Source organism: Heterodontus francisci, chromosome 19 (assembly GCF_036365525.1).
Source record: "Heterodontus francisci isolate sHetFra1 chromosome 19, sHetFra1.hap1, whole genome shotgun sequence".
Classification (NCBI taxonomy): Eukaryota; Metazoa; Chordata; class Chondrichthyes; order Heterodontiformes; family Heterodontidae; genus Heterodontus; species Heterodontus francisci.
Genome location: NC_090389.1, coordinates 69,194,401 through 69,217,629, shown reverse-complemented (window position 1 = coordinate 69,217,629; position 23,229 = coordinate 69,194,401). Strand labels below are relative to the sequence as shown.

The 23,229-nt window shown below is 41.5% G+C and overlaps 1 protein-coding gene across 3 annotated transcripts in view; it reads left to right on the top strand.

Moving 5' to 3' along the window:
* atp2b2 (ATPase plasma membrane Ca2+ transporting 2) overlaps positions 1–23,229 on the top strand; it is a 399,824-nt gene that overhangs the window by 283,030 nt on the left and 93,565 nt on the right. For all 3 annotated transcript variants that reach the window (XM_068051872.1, XM_068051871.1, XM_068051874.1), the window contains exons 12-13: positions 10,271–10,512; positions 11,025–11,259. In XM_068051872.1, coding sequence (XP_067907973.1) covers positions 10,271–10,512; positions 11,025–11,259 — 477 coding nt within the window. The remainder of the gene's footprint in view (positions 1–10,270; positions 10,513–11,024; positions 11,260–23,229) is intronic.

Genomic DNA, 23,229 nt, shown 5'->3' with positions numbered 1-23,229 from the left:
GGAAACTGTCATGCCGGTCTGAGGAGTGGGTTTAAACAACCGTCTGCCACCTTTCCCACCAACTCCGATAAATAAAAATTCCACCCAGTGTCTCTTTTGATCTGGAGTGCACCCTTCCTGCTCAATAACTAGGTAAATGCTAGCATAACTTAGGGATCAAATTACAGACAACCTTATTGCATGTATTGGATACAATGATCTTGCAATGTACACTAAAAGTGACTCTGGCAAGACAAAGTATTATTCTAATCAACAAACTGATTTTGTTTGCATGAAATGCACAAATTAACATAATAACTTTCACAAAGAGATTCCTCTACCTTGATCACTCTTCATACAATAAAAATATATGATTCTATCCGTACTCTAGACTAATTTGATTTTGAAGCAAGCAGTTTCTAAGCTAACTGGTCATGACATTCTCTGTTAAAGCTGTCTGCATTTGTATATAAGCCTGAATCCTCTCTGGTATCCAAGTGACTCTGAAAGATCCAGCAGAAGAGAAAACTAAAGGCGCTCCTCTGACCCTCCTTCAACTCTGTGTGCCAAGGATTGAGCTGCCTAGCTGCCAGTTAGTTGTTACTTTGATTCAAATGCTACCCCCTTAATATGGGAACTAATCAAATCTGTATGCCTTATGCAGTCAAACCCCCTACCAGGTATAATGAAGGAAAACCATTCTATCACAATGGCAAGAAATAGTCAAGATCAAACCTAATAAACTTCATTGTCTCAAAGCTAATATAAGAAGCACAGGTAGACAATTTGATGTTTGGCCTATGTGGTGACCCCATCCATAGAGTCATTTGCGGCACAGAAGGTGGCCATTCAGCCCATCGAGTCCCATGCCAGCTCTGCAGGGAGTTATCCAGTCAGTCTCAATCCCCTGCTCAATCCCCATAGCCCTGCAAGTTTATTTCCTTCAAGTGGCCATTCAATTTCCTTTTGAAATCATTGATTGCCTCCACTTACACCACCTTGTGGGCAGCGAGTTCCAGGTCATTACCACCCACTATATAATAAAAGCTCTTCCTTACATTCTCCTGCATCTTTTGCCCAAAACCTTCAATCTGTGTCCCTGAGTCCTTGCACCATTAGTTAATGGGAACAGTGTTTCCTGATCTAACTTATCTAAGTCTGTCATAATCTTGTACACCTCTATCAAATCTCCTCTCAATCTCCTTTGCTGCAAGGAGAACAACCCCAGCTTTTCCAACCTAATCTTGTAGCTAAAATCCCCCAGCCCTAGAACCATTCTGGTAAATCTCCTCTGCACTCTCTCAAGGAGCCTCACATCCTTCCTAAAGTGTGGTGACTAGAACTGGACACAATACTCTAGTTAGGGCCTAACCAGAGCTTTAGAAAGGTTCAGTATAATGTCCCTGAATTTGTTGTCAATGCCTCTCTTTATGAACCCCAAGATCCCATATGCTTTACTAACCACTTTCTCAGTATGTCCTACCACCTTCAAAGATTGATGCACATATGCACTCCCTGGTCCCTCTGTTCCTGTACACTCTTTAGAACTGTGCCATTAAGTCTATATTGCCTCCCCCTATTCCTTCTGTCAAAATGCGTCACTTCACACTTGTCTGTATTGAATTCCTTCTGCAACCTGTCCAGAAACCATTCTAATCAACATTCTAAATGGCTTTAAATGTTAAATAAAAAATAGTGTGTTTCTGGGTGTTAACCCTCTGTAATCTGAATCTAGCTTTATAGCAATATCATAACCAAAATTTAAAATAAAAATTCTCACAGGCCTTGCAGGTAAAAGTGCGACACTTAGTAAAGAAGAATCTTAATCCGAGCAACTAAAGGTTTGCTGCAATTTATTCTTCTTCTCTCTCTTTTCTTCCATCTTCTCCTGAAAGCATTGTATTATGATGTATTGTTTCCAGTACCTAACCCAACTGTGAATCCAGATGGTGGATGTTGATAGGCAATTTGACTGTGAGAATGATTGCAGCCAAAGACTTGCAGGTTGATAGGTAAATTGGCCATTATAAATTGCCCCTGGTATAGGTAGGTGGTCGGGGAATTGAGGGAAGGTTGGGTATGGGGTAGGAATATGGGATTAATGTAGGATTAGTATAAATGGGTGGTTGATGGTCGGCACAGACTCGGTAGGCCGAAGGGCATGTTTCAGTGCTGGATCTCTAAATAAATAAATAAAAATAAATAAATAAAATAAATAAATAAATGAATCCAATCTCTCCGTGCCCAATGTCCAGATGAAAATATTCCAATGCAGTCACTGAGGTCAACTGTGGTGGCCCTACTTCTTTGTGCCTGAGATTTATTAACAGTGGAGAAGCCAGGGATTGAAACTAGGATCTTCCTTATTTGTGGTAGTACATTTATACTGCGCTATCTGGGACCTGTCACCACCAATAACCCTCAGTTACTTACTGACAGCATTTGGTAAGCAGAGCTCCATGTATGCATAGTCAAATACTCAAATTCTAGCCTGCAATATTCCAGACTTTGCTTAATCCTTATAAAAGTTCTGTATCAAACAGATGTATTCTCTTTGAACTTATATAGGGTTGTGGGGTTCAAACTATTTGGTTTATGCTGACGTTTAAAGAGGGGACTGGGTAGTCATATTCTGCAGTCCTGCTATGAGAACCTTGTAGGGAGAGCATTCTAAGATGAACCCCACTTATCTCTAAGAAAATACAATAACTTAGCTACCTCCTTGTTTTTATCTGATATTTTTTGGTTTCATTCCTAAATTGAAAATGTCAAGGGGATCTCACTTTTGGCCCTCGGTTAACAGATTAACAAAGCAGTAGTATTCTGTATCAACAAATCACATACAAAATGGGAGGCTGTGTCAGATGGCTCAGAGGCTTGGGCTCTCTTTGACAATCCCTGAATCACCACACCATCAATTCAACATTCACCCAAGAGCAGATGTTTAACAAGTAAGGCTGGCTAAGCCTGAGGTTGTAGTAACTCACAACAAATTGCAGTTGTTCACACATTGCTTGGAGTTCTTGTCTCTGAAATTCATCTGCATGTCAATCCATGTTTGTTGATTTGTCTGTTCTGTGCTTGGTTTTGCCTAAAACCAGTGAAATATACATAGAAGTGTAAAAACGTTAATTACCAGAACAACACTCCAGTTTTCTAAATATGTACACACACTTGAGATTAGTAAATTAGTCAGTAATTCAAGATTGATGTTTCACAGACAACCATCCATTGAGATAATGAGAGGCAGGAGTCCTCTTGTCTTCATGAGGAAACCAATAAAATAAATAGATCTTGCAATGAGTTTCTTTTAGAAATCTGTTTTGATTTCACCTAACAGCATGCATGATTAAATGCAATATTTCATGGAGATGATGTGGTCTTAATCAAAGTGCAGTTTTTGTTTACTTAGGTAAATGGCCATGTCATTCAAACAGACATGAACTGATCCACCCTTCCAATCCTGAAGGGTCAGTTTATTAATGAGTCTCAAATCTGTACATGTCTCTTTCCTGTGCAAATCTGTCAGCACCTCACCAGTTCTTAGCTTTCCTATTGCCACAGGTCATGCTTGGAAGTCCTCTTGAGGGGGGACTTTTTTAAAGCCATATACCAGTATCTTATGACTTTGGCTTTAACTGTGACATAAAGAAGTGTAATTCATAAAAAAATAATTCTGGTGAGGCTTCCGTAGAGTATCACTTTAACTGGTGTACAGAAGCAAACTGTCTCCCTTTTCTACTAGTAATGTCGGTGCTCATTTATTCAAGTAACTTGCTAGTATTTTTGTGAGGCTGACGTGATTATTTTCTGCAAGAGTGAGAATGCTACAAATGAAATGGTTCAACCTGCAAACAAATTATTATGGTACTAAATTTTGCACATGTGCAACATTAGTAAATTCAGCTTTGAAGGTGTTTGTAAATTGTCGGACATAATCTGATTTGCCCAGATGAAATTGATGGAACGAGATTTGGTTAATGTCATTATGCCAATGTTATCAATTGGAGATGATTCACTCAATTTCTTTTCATGACACCTTGTTAATGTGATCTGCCCAGCTTCGTCTATAAATTGTAGACTTTTAGACTGAATCCTACTGAACACCAAAAACTGATTTCTATTCTGTAATTTATATACATTTGTCCTGCAAAATTTAATAGAGTCAGGTCAACCTTTACAAAATCAGTGGTTATTTTTGGTATATGTAAAGATCATGGTACAACCAAGCATTGGGCAGTAATTCACGTGCAGGGCAAAACCCTCATTGTAAAACAGTTGCATGCCATATATGTGCAGCCTGGACTTGAGGGAGTAAAGATAGGGATCATCTCAGGGTGGTGGTTGAGGTGGGGGAAGTGGAACCCTAATGAGGAAACAGTAAAGGCTTTTCTGGGGATAAGACTGAAGGTGAGGTAGTGTTGTCATAAGTATTTTGGTGAATTGAGGACTAAAGGCTAGGCAGTTGGTAGTTTGAAAATACAGCCATACATGACTTGGAAGGCATTTTTTTTTCCAGGTCAGATACAGAAGCAAGTGGGGTTGCAAGGAGGTACGGAAACAAAGGGGATGAGGATTCAGGATGTGGGTGGTGAGCAAAAATGGAATTAACTAAAAACTGGGTTATTTCTTAGTGTTACAAAATCTTAAGTGTTTGCACTGGAATTGTAACAAAAATCATTACCCACTCATTGCAGAAAATGAATTCAAATTGTCATTTTAGATCATTTGAAGGCACTAAGTTTTGAATAACTATGAGCAGTTCATGAATGAAATGTCCAGGAAGAACATTTATGTATTAGTACCCCTCCTGATTTGTTTTTATCATGCCCGATCTTCTTTCCACTGAAGTTCATAGGACCACGATTTGCAAGGTCTAATAAGGCTCCCACAGGCGCTTGGACCACCAATTTCATGGGGAAAATGGTGGTAACCTGGACTGTGTTGAAAATGGGGCAGTAAGTGTTTCACTCCCACTTTCATTGTGTTACCACCCTGTCCCTGCCCTATGTGGAGGGGACAGGGAGAGGGGAAATGAAAATCAGCCCCCTTCCCCCATATCTTTTTTCGTGTTGTCAGTACCTTTGGTGTAAAAGAACTGATCTAACTTTGTGATATTTCAGTCACCATCTAGGATCAGAAACCTTTCCCAAGGTGTGTATTGAACTAAAGTAGAAAAGCTGGAAAATTGTTAATGATTAAATTTTAAATGGAAAGTCAGGTTCCCCCTGAGGTTCACGTCATCCTGTGTATTAATGATTGAAGGGATTCTCAGTCTGTAAGTCATCACATATATCCCATCAGACTGAAGACCCAGAATACAAAATGACTCAGCTGGCTAGGAGTCTCACTGTGCTTCAAAGCTCATAGTAATCCAATTTAATTTGTCTGAAAAATAAAGATGATTTCACTTAAGTCTTCCGCAGTAGATGTGTGACTTTATATCTCCTCGCTATACTTTAAAGTGATTTACAGTTTCAATGGCAAAATTTGACTGAGACTGAAATGTGCACAGATCTATAAATCTGCAATTTAAATTTCAACTTCATTTGGTAAACCTGTTTGGAGTGATGTCTTCTTCCATCATGTGTCAATGCATGATAGGAATCCTCTGATATTCATATAAGGAACCTTAATAAAGCCTTTTTTGCAGATTGTGTCTCAAGAAAGGCAAGAGCTGCTTGTCTGGTTAAGACAAGCAGAACCATGGCAATGAATGAAAGCTCAGGTGAACTAGTGCAAAACATGATATTAATCAAAGTACCTTAAAAAGTCAAACAATGTTATAAAAAAATTGCATGAACAAAGTAAGAGAAAATATTTGCACAAGTCTTCAACACTTAAAGCCCTCCATTACATCTCCGTCAAGGCAGGAATTAAAATGTTCTTCTTGCAGTTTCATTTGGAATATATTTAAAACTTGACAATCTCTTGTGGCATTGCACACAGTTGTTGGAGGGGGAGAAAGAGATCACGGTCGAGAGGTACAGGGGGAGGGGTCAGTGAGCTTGATGTGGGGAAAGATGAGGGATTATTGTAATAAGTATAAAATAATAATATAGAAATAAATCTAAATTTTACATGTTGGAGAAAGCTGACCTGAAGTGAATGAAGGAGAAGCAGCTAGAGAAATCGTGAAAAGAGTCCAGAAATTGACAGTGAAGCAGATAATGACCCGAAGTAGGATAACAGTGAGCACAGCTTTCGTCCATCCAGAGGAGACATCAGCAATGTGGGGCCAGAATTGTGGCATTCAGGAATACTGCAGAGCAGATTGTGGAACAGGCAGGGGATGGCGGGTCAGGAGATAGAAAGGAACAGGATGGGGAAGCTGCATAAGCAGCTGAAGAGTGAGAATGAGAATGCAGGTCAAGGAGTGCCAGTGGGGAAAATAAACAACTGGTCAGCCAAGGGAGCAAGCACTGGCAGCCAAGCAGGGCCCATTATGGATCAGCAGTAGTGTCATAAAGGGGTAAGCCTAAAAATGGAGGAGTGTAGTCGGCAGAAATGGGAAAGGTGGAGGCTCTATGGGGCAAACTGTGTTTGTTAGATGGTGAGCAAAACCTGCAAGGGGTGTAGACGTTCAAAGATTAGATTTAAAACAAGTTAGTACTTACCTGGCTACATACATCAACCAGGAGGACTGATGAAGAGGACATTAACCAAAAACTGTTCCACAGAGCCTCCAGGTAGCCATAACATGGAAGTGTAGCAGTCCGCTAGCAAGTGCAGTAGTGAAAGTGTCACAAACTGTCACATAATATTGGAATATCTGAAAAGGCCAGCATTACCTATAGGTGTTACGAGAATAAAGTTACATAGGACTTGTCAATGGAATCTGGCAGGACATAATCAAATTTAATAATTATATAGATATTCTACTGGAACTCATGGTCTGAAGGCAGTTAGTTTATATGCTGTCTCATGCCTCCACTCTTCACCACACCAGGCTGCTTTTGTGCTTGTTATAACAGCTAGTTATAATGAATTGTTGCTTGGAGCAGGTCACCTGCCCACACTCTCAGCTGGGTAATGAAAAATGAAATGCAGCGCATAAAGAGGTAAAGAAATTACAACATAACTTGCAAGAAGCCATGTCATTAAACAGACATTCACTAGAGAAGCCTAACCTCCTGTGTAGAATTTGTTATGGGATTTTTTATTGCATTCAAGAAAAGGAAATGCTTGCATTTATATAGCACTTTACCATGTCATTGAATTGTCTGAAAGTGTTTCACACACTGAATGGCATTTGGAGTGCTGTGATTGTGGTTCCATAAGAAACTGCGGAAACTATTCTGCATGCGGAATGTCCTATGATCAGCAGTGAGATAATAATCCTTATCCTGCGTGTATTGGTGTTACTGGATAAGGGAGGATTATTGCCATGAACACCAAAAGAATTCTGCACTTCTCTGAATTTTGCTGTGGTGTCTTTAATATCCATCAGCACAAAAAGATGAGTCCTTGGTTTAATGTTTCATCTAAAGGATAACACCGCTGGCAATCCAGCATTCCCCCAGTACAAGAGTGACACTTTAAAATATGAATTCAGGTACAATGAATGCCAGCTAAAATAAGTTTCCTTTAAAAGTACCCCCATAGTTTGAATATATGGGGTGAATTTCTTTGTTGTTTCAGTGGATTAGTTTGCACGTAAACTGTACAGAACTTTTTTCGGGCAGGAAAATTGGACAGACACCATTTCTGCCATTGTGCCATTTCCCAAGTTCCTTCCCTTTTTTTGTAAATTCTCGTGACTGGTCTCTGAGTCCCAACTGATCCAATTTGCATTTGTCACAATGAAAGTGTTGCAGCAGCTCCAGGTTTCCTAGTTCTACACTGCTAATGCACTCTGGCTACCGTAGACTGAGATTTGTAAGGTGCAGCAGCTTGTGGAAGTGAGGATCTTCTGAGCCAGAAGCGTCTGGAGAGTTTAAATCCGTAATTTCTACAGCAGGGACTTTTTTTTTCATAGAAGTTTTGTCATTCTGCCAACAGACAGGATTAGGCCACTGGCATATTTTTCCCACCCACTACACACACTGAGGACCTGTCAGGAGCATCCTCTTTGGGCGTATCCTTGTATGTCATGGAGGAAGAGGAGGGGGAGCAACGTATGGTGGAGCAAAGGAGAGTCAGGTGTTATTTAAGAAGGGTGCAGCTTACCAGATATTATCCCCTTATACAACATACAGGCAGTGAGGGTCACATGTGAGCCTTCCTGAGGAATTGTGCATAAGATGAGTGCACATTACCAAAGAAGCAATTGGTCAGCTCTGTCACCTGCTTCAAGAGGACCTGCAGTCACATTCATCTGCCTACATTGCTCTGGGGATTGCAGAAGAAAGAAAAATGGGTGGAAGGATGTGTCTGTGCTGCCAGGGTGTAGGCATTCAGTCAGTAACCTGGCAATATGTCACCAGTGCTCCTGTCAGATACTTTTTATGGAAAGAGCAAGAATATATGGTGTGTGTGGAAAGATCTAGGGCTCAATTATTCACTTGCAGTTTTAATTAGGGAATAAATTTGGATTCTTACCAAGTATTTTAGCATGGCTATTTCAAAATTGTTACAGAAAGACAACAGTTGCTCTCTTTGCTTCCTGAATGTGCATTGTTTGGACATGCGCAATGATATGCAAAAAATATTAATGAAGTGCCAGTGGCATTGTATTGGGAATGGAACATTGCTGTCAGGTTTAGTGCAATTAATTTAATTATGTTACCCAGCAGGACAGATGCTTCTTTAATGTATAATGTATAACAATGCTGAATTTCAAGTTGCTTGTTTAAATTGTCAAGAGGCTGACATTGAATATTAATACAAAAGCAAAATACTACAGATGCTGGAAAACTGAAATAAAAACAGAAAATGTAGAAAATACACAGCAGGTCAGGCAGCATCTGTGGAGAGAAAAACAGAGTTAACGTTTCAGGTCGATGACCTTTTGTCAGAATTGGCAAAGTTAGAAATGTAACAGGTTTTAAGCAAGTACAGAGTCAGGGAAAGGGGTGATGGGGAAGAACGAAAGGGAATGCCTGTGATAGGGTGGAGGGCAGGAGAGATTAAAGGACAAAAGGGATGATGGTGCAAGGTGAAAGGGGGTGGTAAGTAAAGAAACAAAAGATGGGTCTAGAGGAGCTGTCAATGGCAGCAGCAGAACCAGTACCAGCGGCTGCTGTCCAATAAAATGAGAGCAGTGATTATGATCCGTAATGGTTGAAATCAGTGATCAGCCCAGAAGACTGTACATCGCCTTAATGAAAGATAAGGTGCTGTTCCTTGAGCTTCATTAGAACAGTGCAGCAGGCCGAGGACAGAGAGATCAGAGTGCAATTGGGATAGAAAATTAAAATAGCAAGCGATGGGAAGCTAGAGGTCATGCTTGAAAATCAGTAAGTGCGCACTCCAGTTTCTTCATGTGTAGTTCAAGTTATAAAACTGATTCCTCAGTGTTTGATAGAACAAAAATAACAACTTGCATTTATTCAGTACCTTTAATGGAGCTAAATATCCCAAGGCAAACATGTTACCAATGAAAGTTTGACACCGAACCACAGAAGGAAATAGCAGGACAGTTGACCTAAAGCTCGGTCAAAGAGAGAGGTTTTAAGGAGCATATTAAAGGAGGATGTGTGTTAAAATTATGATTTTTTTTTAATTTAGAAGTTTTTAAAAAGGGATAGGATGGGTAGATAGAAGCAGAATATTTCTAGTTGTTAAGGTTGTCAAGAGCAAATGACCAACAGTACAAGATTAAATGTAAGGGATTTAGAAATGACATCAAGAGAAACCTCCTGACACAGAGAGTAGTGAGGCAGTAGAATACATTTCCAGGGTTAGTGGTTGAGGCAGAAACTATGTCAACATTCAAGATTCAATTTGATATGTGGTTGATGGAAGTGGGGATGTAGGGAACAGGGCAGGTAATTGTCATTGGGGCTATTTGCTTGCAAGCAGGGTAAATGCTTGAATCACATCTGAGCTCAACCTTGTGTTCTCCTGACCTTAACACATGCACAGCAGAGGTCTCTGAATAGCAAACAGTAACAGGAGTTCTGACGAGTTTTCTCCCTAATCCATGTGTGATTAAGGCACCATTACCTCTGCCTTTCCTGAAATCAGCTAAATCAACATAGGCCAGGACCTGGATTGAGCCAGGGACTTAACCTGCTCTGTGTGGGTCAGTTACACAATGGATAAACTCAGTGATTCATTGAGGGAACCAGATTATGCTTTTCTCTCCTGTCGTTTTATAGCAACTTTGTAGACTTTTTTTCTCTTGCAGCCTCCAGAGAAGGAAATTGCTCTACCCCGTCAGGTTGGTAACAAGACTGAGTGTGGGCTGTTGGGACTTGTCTTGGACTTGAAGCGAGATTACCAATCTGTGCGAGATCAGACACCAGAAGAGAAGCTCTACAAGGTCTACACTTTCAACTCTGAGAGAAAGTCCATGAGTACTGTTATCAAAATGCAAGATGGAAGCTTCCGGATGTATAGCAAAGGAGCCTCTGAAATTGTCTTAAAAAAGTAATTACATTAAAATAATATAAAATGTGCACACTTTAAAATTAAAATACATGCTTTCTATGATATTTTGTGTGTAATATTTGTGGTAATTAAGGCTCCATTTACACTACAACTCTATGAGCTGCTTTACACTAATCCTAAAGTTGCAGTGAAAATGCAGTCAGTTTGAACAGTTGTACTTTCGATAAAACGGAGGTTGGACATGGATGATTTTGTGATCATACTGGTCTGGGACGGATATTGCAATAAACAATTGTTGCCACAAGCTTTTAGAGCTGGACTACTTCCTTACCTTATGTGAGCACCTGGTAAGAGCCTTCCAGAGATGTACTGGGGTGATCTACAGAGGCCTTATTCAAGATGCATTGTCACAGACAACAAAGTGAAGACCAGCATTGCAATTAGCATGTGCTCTTCCTAAGTAGAGTGTGTTCCAACTCCCAACAGTGCTAACCATTTCCTTTAAATGGCTATAGTGAGCTGAAATTGCAACACTTTTTTTTCTGTTTTAGATGCTCAAACATCCTAAACAGTGCTGGGGAGGCACGGGTCTTCAGGCCTCGTGACCGTGATGAGATGGTAAAGAAGGTCATTGAACCCATGGCCTGTGATGGATTGAGAACCATTTGTATTGCCTTCCGTGACTTACCAGGTAGTCCAGAGCCTGACTGGGACAATGAAAATAACATTTTGATGGACCTGACCTGTATAGCTGTAGTTGGTATTGAGGATCCAGTAAGACCAGAGGTAAGCAACTAAAATTATGATTTGCTGTTTGCTTTGTGGGAAGGATGAATATTTAGATCAAGAGGTACAATGATAGAAACATATAGATTACATCACCAACGAATGAAAAATGTGGTTTATAAAAACACCGGTGCAAAGTTTATGGGCCAAATGCTCAGTTTTTGTGTTGTGATATTCTATGATTCTGTGATTCACATGATCTGACTTAAAAGCAGCCAACAGAAAAAAATGAAATGAAAAAGTAAAATACTGCAGATGCTGGAAATCTGAAATAAAAATCAAAAATGCTGGCAATACCCAGTAGGTCAGGCAGCATCTGTGGAGAGAGAAAGAGAATCAATGGGCTAAATTTTACACCCCCCCCCAAAGAGCAGGAAGGTGGCAGGTGGCGGGGGGTGTGGGGCGTAAAATGGAGCGGGAGGCTCAGAGAGCCCTTCCCGACCCGCTCCCGCCACTTTATGCAGGGAAAAGGCGGCGAAAAACGGCCCGCTCACCCCGGGCCAATCAAGGCCCTTAAGTGGCCAGTTACCGGCCACTTAAGGGCCTCTGCCCGCCTCCACGGGGATTTTACCCATGGCCAGTCGGACGGCCCAGGCCTGAGAAAAGCCGCCTGACAAAAGCAGGCGACTTTCTGATGGTCTGGGGTAGAGGAGTGGGCCTCATGATCAAGCACCCTGTGCCTGAAGGAGGGCCGCCCCCAATGCCCCAACCACCTACAAAACCCAACACGCACACCCCACCCCCACCGTCCCCCCATTCGACCACCCTTGCCTCGCCGGGGCCTGACCAATCACCCCCGGCGTGGCCCTGAAAATTTACCTTCGTTCCTGGGCTGTCCTTCATTTTCCTTCCAATGGCGGGGTTGCAGTCCCAGCAGTGGCCACTGCTCCCGGTGGCGCTGCTGGGACAAAGAGCTGCCGGCAGCCGGCAGCTCCATTAGGCAAGACTTCCTGCCTCAATGAGGTGAAAGTCCCACCTCAGACCAATTAAAGGCCAGGGGACCGCAAAATGTGGGCTGGATCCCCAGGCCAGCAGGAGGTGGATGAGTCCTGTCCGCCGAGGGTTAAATTCAGTCCAATGTTTCAGGCTGATGACTTTTCAGCATAACACAAAGTAAATTATTCTGCAGTACCAAGTAATAGGCTCTGAAATATCAATTGAATATCTAACTTTTCACCAGATTTATTACAATAGTCTCTACAGTAAATGAAGTACATTCTCTGTGAAATTCAAATAAAGAATTGTACTTCAGTTTGTGCACATGTTGAGACATCAGGAACTCTGAAATAGCTTGATTTTTGTTAGAGTATTTAGCAAAGAAGACACATTTTGGTTAGAAGTTTCTGCCTTCTGAAAGGTGTTCCATTAAACTTTATTTTTCATTACATTCATCCCCTCAAGTGAGCACAATATAAGTCCAGAAAATATTGGAAATACTCAGCATCTATGGAGTGAGAAACAGATTTAACATTTCAGGTTGCTGACCCAGAAAGGCCATCGGCCTAAAGATGACCTCAGATCTGCTGAGCATTTCCAGCATTTTCTGGTTTTATTTCAGTTTTGAGCATCCACAGACTTTACTTTTGTTGCAAAATAGAACCAAGTGATTTTTCTGTATTTTAAAGAAGTTGATAAATATATAGAACACAAAACTGTAGCATCATCAGGAAGTACATAATATAGGGTTTATGACTATTAGAATTATATAAAAATATCACTTAATGTAGTTAAATTGTATTAAAGGCAAAAAAACTATAGGCATTTACTTGGCTGCCAGCTTATCCATCCATTGATGTTGTACAGTAGGTAAATAGGAAGGAAAAAGGGAGGCAGCTACCATAAGATGGGAAAGAGAAAAGTAAAAAAGCAGAAGGGCCCAGATTTTGCTCAGCAGTGAAGGGATTTTGCTCAGCAGTGAAGGAATGGTGCTCACTGTTCACCTTGCTAACAGCCACCCGCTGACTTTTTGGGGCTTGTCAGCAGAGATTTCCTCTAATCTGTCATCTTTTCCAGCATAGTGCCCTCTACAGGAGATCTGCAGTGTGTGAGAGCAGGGAAAGCAACAGCAATAACTAATTACATTGATGAATCCTTACTTAGCCACGTAGATTCCAAACGAGAAAATATAAAGCAGGAAGTATAAATTAGATTTAAATGATGTACAGAAAGCAAAATATAAGCTGATATATACAGATGGGTTTAAGAGAGAGAGATAAAAGAGACAGACAGAAAAAGTAAAAAGAGGTTTGTTTTGTTTTTTTCAATCTCTAACACAATTTGTTTTCAGAGGGAATGTGGCTCCACACTTGTAAAACTTTTTTAAGACAGAGAGGTTGTTCTGCAGTAATTATCACTTATATCAAAAACTCACTCACACCTGAGTGCATCAGCCCTACCATTTTCAGCCTTTTTTAGCATAGAACTAGTGAACAAGGCTCCAGGTTCACACCCATGTGGTCATTTCAGTGCCAGAGCTATTGGTGAGGACAGCCACAGCTCACCCTGTGGAGGAGGAGGCTATCGCTGACAGTGACCTCTGGATTTCCGCACTTAACTATGCTTGTGCGTACTCCTGAAGTTGCTGTCAGATTTCCTCCATTAGAATGGTGAGCGCAAAAGCCTCACCGTTATTTGCATCGCAAATTCTGGGCCAATATATTATACAGTGAGGAAGAAGCCCACAGGTCAACTCATGGTTTGTGAAATAGAGTCCTCAGGCCCTCTACTAGAATCAAAATTAGATCTAAATGGTCTTGTCAGGACCTCTCAGTTAAGATTCATCAAGCAATGATTATTTAAGGACATTTATCGTCTTGTCATCTCAGATATTTTCTTAGTTAGTACTTTTGTGTCATTCTAAGTTTTGTTAGTTTTCTAAATAACCCCAGGGATCTTCCTGTGGTAATTATATTAATGAGTACATCTATGTTTCAGAGCCTAGCAATGTTGCATATAGTTTGATTCTCCATATTGTTATTTAAATAGAAAATTAATGCATACAAGTAAAATGACAACTTCACCTTTCACTTGTCTTTCATTATTTCTTGGGCAGATGATATTTGTGAGAATTATGTGAACTACACTCAATTCTTGCTAATAATGTCAGGCAGTTGTATGCTGAGGGCAACTAATGGCTAAATTATAAATTAACAGTAAAAGACTGTCTAGCGAACAAAGATCTTTTAGACCATTTTTTACATTCTCTCAGTGTGCAAAGATGTGCAACTTTATTGCAGATATCTAGCAGTGGAGTGCACTTCTTACACCAGAGGATCACACTGAATATTTGGTCCAGAAACTACTGGAGAGGTGCATCTGGCGGCGAGCAGCCTGAATTGGATGTTTTTTATATCTCACCTTTTGGACAGTATTATTCCTGGAACCACAAATTTGTTGGAAGCGTGAATTGTTAACAGTGGTTTCTTAACTGATTAATTTCAAAGAGAGATTAAGGAACAAACCAAATGACGGAGAAGGAAATAGGGAGAATTAATGTCAAATTAGATACAGCGAGGAAAAGAAACAGCAGTTAAATGATTGTTTTTTCTTTTACACACCAACAATGGCAGGCATCATGAATTCGCCATTATTTTCCCAGCACTTTGTGGAGCATGGAAACTCCGATTTGGGAAAAGGTAATAGTGATTAGGAATAGTAATAGTAATAATGATGACTACATAGATATTTTGAGGTGTTACATTGATGTACCAAGATACACATTTAAATCAGGTATAAATAGCTATCAGAAAGAACTGACTGAATTTCATTCCAAATACCTGCTCTGTTTATGATCCTTTTGTAGCTATTTTTTAATAAGTCAATTACGTTGGAATAGCCCCTCTTCATTACCTTCTCAATTCCATCAAACATATTTCCTGAAGCTGGAGGGTGGTTTGAAATTAAAAGAAAATGTTTAGATGAGAATAAAACATATGACCTGCTGTCACTTCAGCTGTCACAGTAACTATCTAATTATTTATTAGTTTGAGAGCTGTTGCTATCCATGCTTTTCCAGAGAGGTAAATAAATATTACTGTGGCATTCTGCACTCAGGAGTTATCCTTTTGCCAAAACAGCTTTCAGCTGAAAACTGACTAAAAAGTTGAATGGTGGATTCCAGGGGGATGCAGGGCATGCAACCACTGACATGACGGGCTGAATTTATCACTGCCCCAGCGGGTCGGATGATGGTGTGGGGGTGGCGTAAAATTGAGTGGCAGGCTCCGGGAAACCTAACCGCCCCGCTTCCACCTCTGGACAAGTTTACAGAGTGGGGCGGGGTGTGGGAAAACGGCCTGCCTGCCCGAGGCCAATCGAGGCCCTTAAGTGGCCACTTAACAGCCGCTTAAGGACCCTCGCCTGCCTACACAGGTATTTTACCTGTGGCAAGCGGGCGTGCTGGGGACGTGAAAGGCTGCCCAGCAATATCTGCCGGCCTTTCCGCGCCCCGGGGGGGGGGGTGGGGCATGGCAGTCGGGCACAGGGTGCCCGATTGAGGGCCATCTCCACCTCCCAACCCACCCCCGGGACCCAAGACGCCCCCTTCCCCCCAAATGGCCACTCCAGCCTCACCAAGAAAGGACCGATCCCCCTGGTGAGGCATGCCCCTACTTACCTTCCCTCCTCGATCCATGGTGTCGGCTGGGCTGCAGTCCCAGCAGTGGCCACCACTCCTGGTGGCGCTGCTGGGACTAAGCGCTGCCAGCCCACTGATTGGCCAGCAGCTCACTGAGGTGGGACCTCCTCCCTCAAGCGGGTGGAAGTCCCACCTCAGGACAATTAAAGCCCGGGGACCGTAAAATGCAAGACTACTCCCCAGGCTAGGCGGAAATGGGTTCACCACCGACGGTGGTGAATTCTCGTCTGCCTAAGGTAAAATCCAGCTCGACCAATCCAACCCAGCCAGATATTCCCTGGAAGCTGAAGAGAATTATGTGCAATATTGTTGAAGCACGCATGCTAGCCTTCAGGATAGCAAAACAGAACATTTGCAAAGTGGTACCTTGAGCCCCTGCAGCTGCAAAAGATATTAACCTCATAAAAGCTTCTGATAAATAACTTTACAAAGTCAGTAAAATACATCCATTGGTACACTATAACAATTAATCTGACATAATATAGTAACAATTCATGACTGAGCTGCTGCATTCTCAGACATTCAAAGCAAGAGAGCCAGTTATTTCATTAAGTACAAGAAGTTGAAATTTACAACTTAATCTGCCAAATATGTCTTTTCTGGCCAAAGAAGGAATTTCTGGCCGAAAGCTGTTTGTTGGATATCAGAGTTATGAATGAGAAAACAATTATTACCTCAGGCCAGTTATTCCGTATGTGGAAAGTACAGACATAATTGTAAGAGCCACGTTGTCAGAAAGATGTACTTAGCAATTTCACAACCTTCTGATCAGTTATTGTGGCTGACACCCTTCAAACTTTTGATGATCCTTCAGGTAAGTGAACTATCTCAAACAAGAAAATTCTTCTGGTAGGTAGTTATTTAAATAGTACAATTTTCAAACTCATTGTAGTTGAACTGTTCAATATCAAATAAAGGTCATCTTTAATTTCCCCCAAATAAAGACTAAGCAAAATTCCATTTTAACTGAACATTGATTTTGGGGCAAGTTGTCACATTGGAAAACAATGGCAAATTCAAGAATGATAGAAACTTAATCCTGGGAACTTGGAGTGTATCCATACATATCAATTCTACATTTTCAAGAGATTTGTGTTCAGTTACAGAATATTTAACGGTTCATCCATTGGCTGTGAAATGCGTTATTCAGGAGTTGTATGAAAGCAAGTATGTTCTTACTTTTTTTGTAAACTAGCTTTACGCTGAGCAGCACACTCATTAAAAACTATTGTAAAATGTCACGTTCTTCATCAGTTATTAATTACAAAATTCATCCATAATTGTATGCCTAGGGATATAAAAAAAAGTAGATTTACATGCGGGAGCAGAAGCCTCAGCTCAGTTAAAGCCACTCAGCTGTTATAGAGTCATAGAGACATTTACAGCACTGAAGGAGGCTATTTGACCTATCAGATCCATGCGGGCTCTCCACAGAGCTGTCCGGTCAGTCCCACTCACCTACTCGATCCCCGCCACCCTTCAAGTGGCCATCCAATTTTGTTTTGAAGTCATTGATTGTCTCCACCCTTGTGGGCAGCAAGTTCCAGGTCATTACCACCTACTGCATAAGAAAGTTCTCCCTCATAGTCCCCCTGCATCTCTTGCCCAAAACCTTGTACCATTAATTAATGGGAACAGTTTTTCCTTGTCTAGCTTATCTAAGTGTGTCATAATCTTGTATACCTCTATTAAATCTTCCCTCAATCTCCTTTGGTCTAAGAAGAACAACTCCAGCTTTTCCAACCTAACATTGTAACTAAAATCCCTCAACCCTGGAACCATTCTGGTAAATCTCCTCTGCATCCTGTCAGGGACCCTCACACCCTTTCTAAAGTGTAGTGACCAGAACCTGATGTAATGCTCCAGTTGGGGCCTAACCAGAGCTTTATAAATCTTAGGAATCTTGCCGATAAATGCAATTGTCTGGGTAAGAAAAATATATCATTTCTGCTCACTGTATGCTTGGACCCATCCACTAGTACTTTGTGAAGTGACATGGGACCAAAAAGAAGAGATTGTTGATAATATGTCCACAGAAGGTGGTACAGTTTGTTCATGAGTTGCCCACAATGCTGCATTCCTACTGAGAGGTACTTCACTCTGAGAAGCAGCGAGGAAGCCAGATCCTTCCTGTCAGCTGATGAATGAGGAGGAGAGAGCAGGGAAGAATGAGGAAACCGGAGAAAAACCTAATCTCCAATAAAAAATTTACCCTAATATATTTGTAAAATAATCTCATTTTGCAGGAAACATTATAGGGTTCTATGTAGACAGAAATAGACTTTGTATTCCGTTAGCAGGTAAGGCAACCATTACTGGGATACAAAAATCTATGAATTAGATAATGTACAGCTATGTGAGACATAATCATTCCAGCCAACGCTGAAACTCATATGAATTGCATTTATTAGAGGCTATTTAGAACAAGGAAGGAAACAGGAATGCTGGGTGGTACTTTTGAAGTCAAAGTTGACTCTAACCCAAACAGATGGAATTAAATTTTCTTCTCCATGATGGCTGTTAAGCATCCTCAAATGAATTAAGTTTCAGCAGTCTGAATATATTTCCCTCTGGATGGGAATCTACAGGACAAAACTGCCTATAATTAACTGATTTTTTTTGGGATGTGAGCATTGTTGGCAAAGCTAGCATTCATTCCCACTCCCTAATTGCTCCTGAGAAGGTGGTAGTGAGTTGCCTTCTTGAACTGCTGCAGTCCTTGTGGTGTAGATACACCTACAGTGCTCTGAGGGAGAGAGTTCCAGGATTTTGACCCAACAACAGTGAAGGAACAGCAATGTATTTCCAAGTCAGGGTGGTGTGTGACTTGGAGGGGAACTTGCAGGTGGTGGTGTTCCCATGTATCTGCTGCCCTTCTTCTTCTAGGTGGTAAAGGTTGCAGGTTTGGAAGGTGCTGTCCAAGGAGCCTTGGCAAGTTGGTGCTGCCACTGTATGCCGGTGGTGGAAGGAGTGAATGTTTAAGGTGGTGGATGGGGTGCCAATCAAGTGGGCTGCTTTGTCCTAGATGGTGTTGAGCTTCTGAGTGTTGTTGGAGCTGTACCCTCCAGGCAAGTGGAGAGTATTGCATTAGACTCCTGACTTGTGCCTTGTAGATGGTGAACAGGCTTTGGGGAGTCGGCAGGTATGGTTGATCCAGTTAAGTTTATGGTCAATGCTAACTCCCAGGATGTTGATAATGGGGGATTCAGTGATGGTAATGTTATTGAATGTCATGGGGAGATGATTAGATTCTGTCTTATTGGAGATGGTAATACCACTTTGAGAAGCAGTGGGAACTGGAACTGCACACTGATGCAGAAAGAATCGTGCTGTTGAGGCTGAATTATTATATTACAGTTTCACATGCATGGATCTGAACAGGCAGATTGGGTTGTATTTTTCCCGAATTGTTACTGCCACTGGATTAATTTATATTTGCATCGGTGTAAAATCGCCTTGATTTTAAGAGTCTCTGCTATTGAACTGGAAGCTCACTATGGACATGAAGCTAGTGATTTACAAGAAGTCAAATTTTTCAAGTCATCACTTTTGTTGGACAGAGGTTTGCTGTACTACCAGAAAGCACAAGTCTCATTTTCATGGAATAATTATTCAAATTAGGTCCCATAACAAACTTCATGATGCTCACCTGAACTCCAGCACCTCAGTCATACAAAATTGATGCATGATTGGTCCACAGGACTCTCTGTCTTTAGTCATCTTCTTCAAACTCAATTGGTGTTTGCATAAGTTTTAGCATATATTTTTAACCTTTGGCTATTTTGACTAAAACCTCTTTTTTGCAGCCAAGACTGTCCTACAATTTTTGCAACTAAAACATGCTGAGAATGGAAATACCTTTGGATAGTCCCATTGGGCTTCATAATAAGTTAAGGGGGACAGTTTCATGAAGGCATAGCATGAGGATGTGGTGTCATTTAATACTACCAGGCCTGTATTTGCTCCAACCAGCAGTTGGTTACCCCTGATTCCTAATGATTCCAGTTTTGCTAGGGCTTCTTGATACCACACTCTGTCAAATGTTGCCTTGTTGTCAAGGGCAGTCACTCTCACCTCACCTCTGGAGTTCAGCTATTTTGTCCATGTTTGGACAAAGGCTGTATTGAGGTCAGGAGCTGAGTAACCCTGGCGGAACTCAAACTGAGTGTCAGTGAGCAGGTTATTGCTGAGCAAATGCCACTTGATAGCATTGTCGATGACCCCTTCCATCACTTAGCTGATGATCGAGAGTAGACTGATAGGGCAGTAATTGACTGTGTTGGATTTGTCCTGCTTTTTGTGTACAGGACATATCTGCTAAGTAGATGCCAGTGTTGTAGCTGAACTGGAACAGCTTGGCCTTGGGCATGGCTGGTTCTGGAGCACAAATCTTTAGTATTATTGCCGGAATGTTGTCAGGGCCTATAGCCTTTGCAGTATCAAGTGCCTTCAGCCGTTTCTTGATATCACATGGAGTGAATCAGATTGGCTGAAGACTGGCATCTGTGATGATGGGGACCTCAGTAGGAGGCTGAAATGGATCATCCACTCAGCATTTCTGGCTGAAGATGGATGCAAATACTTTAGCCTTGTCATTTGCACTGATGTGCTGAGCTCCCCCATCATTGTGGATGGAGATATTTGTGGAGTCTCCTCTTCCTGTTAGTTGTTTAATTGTCCACCACCATTCACGACTGGATGTGGCAGGACTGCAGAGCTTAGATCTGATCCGTTGGTTGTGGGATCGCTTAGCCCTGTCTATTGCATGCTGCTGCATCAAGAACTCAGACAGCTCTTCCCATTGCTGTGAAGGCCACCACTGCCTTAAGCTTCTAAGCTACAAGATCCTTTCAGAGCACCAAAATAGACATGTGCCAAATAAACCATGATAGACATCACGTTTGCCAGGGGAAATACATTCAGAGGTTTGCAATGAAAAAGAGGCAGCAGCTGAAGAGAGCACAGAGGCTTTTTCATCTTGCAGGCTTCACAGGAGTCCAGAGCATTAGACATTGTGTCTACATGGCCATTCTCCCCTCCTGTGCAAGGACATTGAAGTGCAGCAGACATGCTGTTTCCAATTGCAATACTGGCTCAGAGCACAGCTTTGAATATTTCCATGTTTTAATTCAAGCTATTCATGTACCTCCCCTAAATGTATGCCCTACAGCATTTGTGCAATGAGAGTGTGTTGAGAAAAAGGGAAAAAGTTATCTATGTGCTTTTAGTATTATTCTTCTGAGCATAATGAAGCTCATTTACATTGGTTCTGAGCCTTCTTTCCCTCAGTAGTAATAACATGTGCACAGTGGGAGACTTATTTTGCCCTTCCTCTTGTTCCCAGAGATTTTTGTTATATTTTTGGGATATTGAATGTACTCACTTACTCTCCTGTAAGCAAGCAGCTTGTACTGAGGCTTTGACAGGAGGGAGACCATCTCATCTAGTCAGCGGCAGTCTCCTTTGCTACACCTCTTGCACCAGGACTCAGAAAGCTGTGGCCCTAAATGGGAGCATTTTCCCTACATTCCTCAATCAACACATAATGGGTCAAAACAACTGAGATAAAAAACAATGTCCAATTTTAGTTCAGGAAAAATGTAACCTGCCTTTATATGCAAGTGATAGCCCTTGAAGTGCTGCTGTCTTTTTGAATCGCCTTCGACAATGCACTACTTGCCAAGCTCCTTGCATCCATCTTTCATGTGTGGGAAACCAATTAAAATGAGTTGCTGGGCTAAGCTCGTAAAATTTGGTGGGCCTAGCCCTCCTCGGTTTGGGTCACGTGTGCCCAAACCAGGGGCTGTCGCAGCCTTACTTTTGCTGGTTGCACGACATCACGGTTAATGTGTAACACAACAACTCAACTCCCTCTCTTTCACTGGCGTTCATTCTCCTTAAATGGAAAGGGTTCTGTAACATGCAGTTGCTGCACTGTTCCAGAAAATGTTTCTAGCCTCAAAGTTTCCCATTTTTTAATGCACTCTTGAAGCAGGGGACATTGTGAGGGAATGCCCTCCTGCAGGACCATGCGTGAATTAACAAGTACTGTTTTTGGTTGCTGAAGTTGTAAAACTGGGCAAAAAATAATTCACAATGACTGAAGTTACATTATGGTGTGTCATGGTTATATTTATGAAAGACATTATGGCTCCATCCACCTCAAAAAAACACTTTCTCAAGAAGATAGTACCCCTTTAAAATCTGTGTCATTTGAAGCAAAATTATAGTTAGAATTTGCAGAGCAATTGTTCTGTTTTAAATTGAATAAAATCTTAAGAAATGTAATCTTAGCAAGATACTTATCATTTTTAAAATTTCATTTCTGGGATGTGGATATCGCTGACCAAGTTGCCGTTGAGCTTCCTTTGTGAACCTCTGCAGTCCATGTGTTGAAAGTGCTCCCACAGTGGTGTTAGGATGGTGTTTGATGATTTTGACTCAGCGACGATGAAGAAAAGCCAATGTATGTTGAAATCAGGGTGGTGACTTGAAGGCTTTTCACGACCTCTGGACATCCCAAAGTACATTACAGCCAATGGAGTCCTTTTGAAATGTAGCCACTGTTGTAATGTAGGAAATGCAGCATCCAATTTGCACACAGCAAACTCCCACAAACAGCAATGTGATAATGACCCGATAATCTGTTTTTGTGAAATTGATTGGGAGATAATTCTTGGCCAGGACACCGGGGATAACTCCCCTGCTGTGCTGTGGGATCTTTTACATCCTCCCGAGCAGGCAGATGGGGCCTCAGTTTAACATCGCATCCGAAAGACAGCACCTCCAATAGTGCAGTACTCCCTCAGTGCTGCACTGGAGTGTCAGCCTTGAATTTTGTGCTCAAGGTCTGTACTGGGACTTAAACCCAGAGGTAAGAGTGCTACCCACTAAGCCACAGCAGCCATTCTAGATGCTAGTGGTTGCAGATTTGGGAGGTGTTGCTGAAGAAATCTTGGTGAGTTGCTGCAATGCACCTGAGAGATAATACACCCTGCAGCTACAGTCTGCCAGTGATAAGAGGTGATGCTTTTTACTAGTGGATGAGATGTTGGTGAAATGGGCTACTTTTGCCTGGATGGTGTTGAACTTTGAGTGTTGTTGCAGCTACATACGTCCAGGGAAATGAAGAGTATTCCATCAAACTGCTGACTTGTGCCTTGTAGGTAAATGTACAGGCAGAAAAAAAAAGAATTCTTTATAGATCTGTGGAGGAAATGCAGAGGTGGGATTGAGAATCAGCTTCAGTGCTGCATTATTCAACTCACACTCTTTTATCTCACTCTCATGGGTTCCATCATATTACATCTGTCAGCTTATTGGAGCTGCTTTAA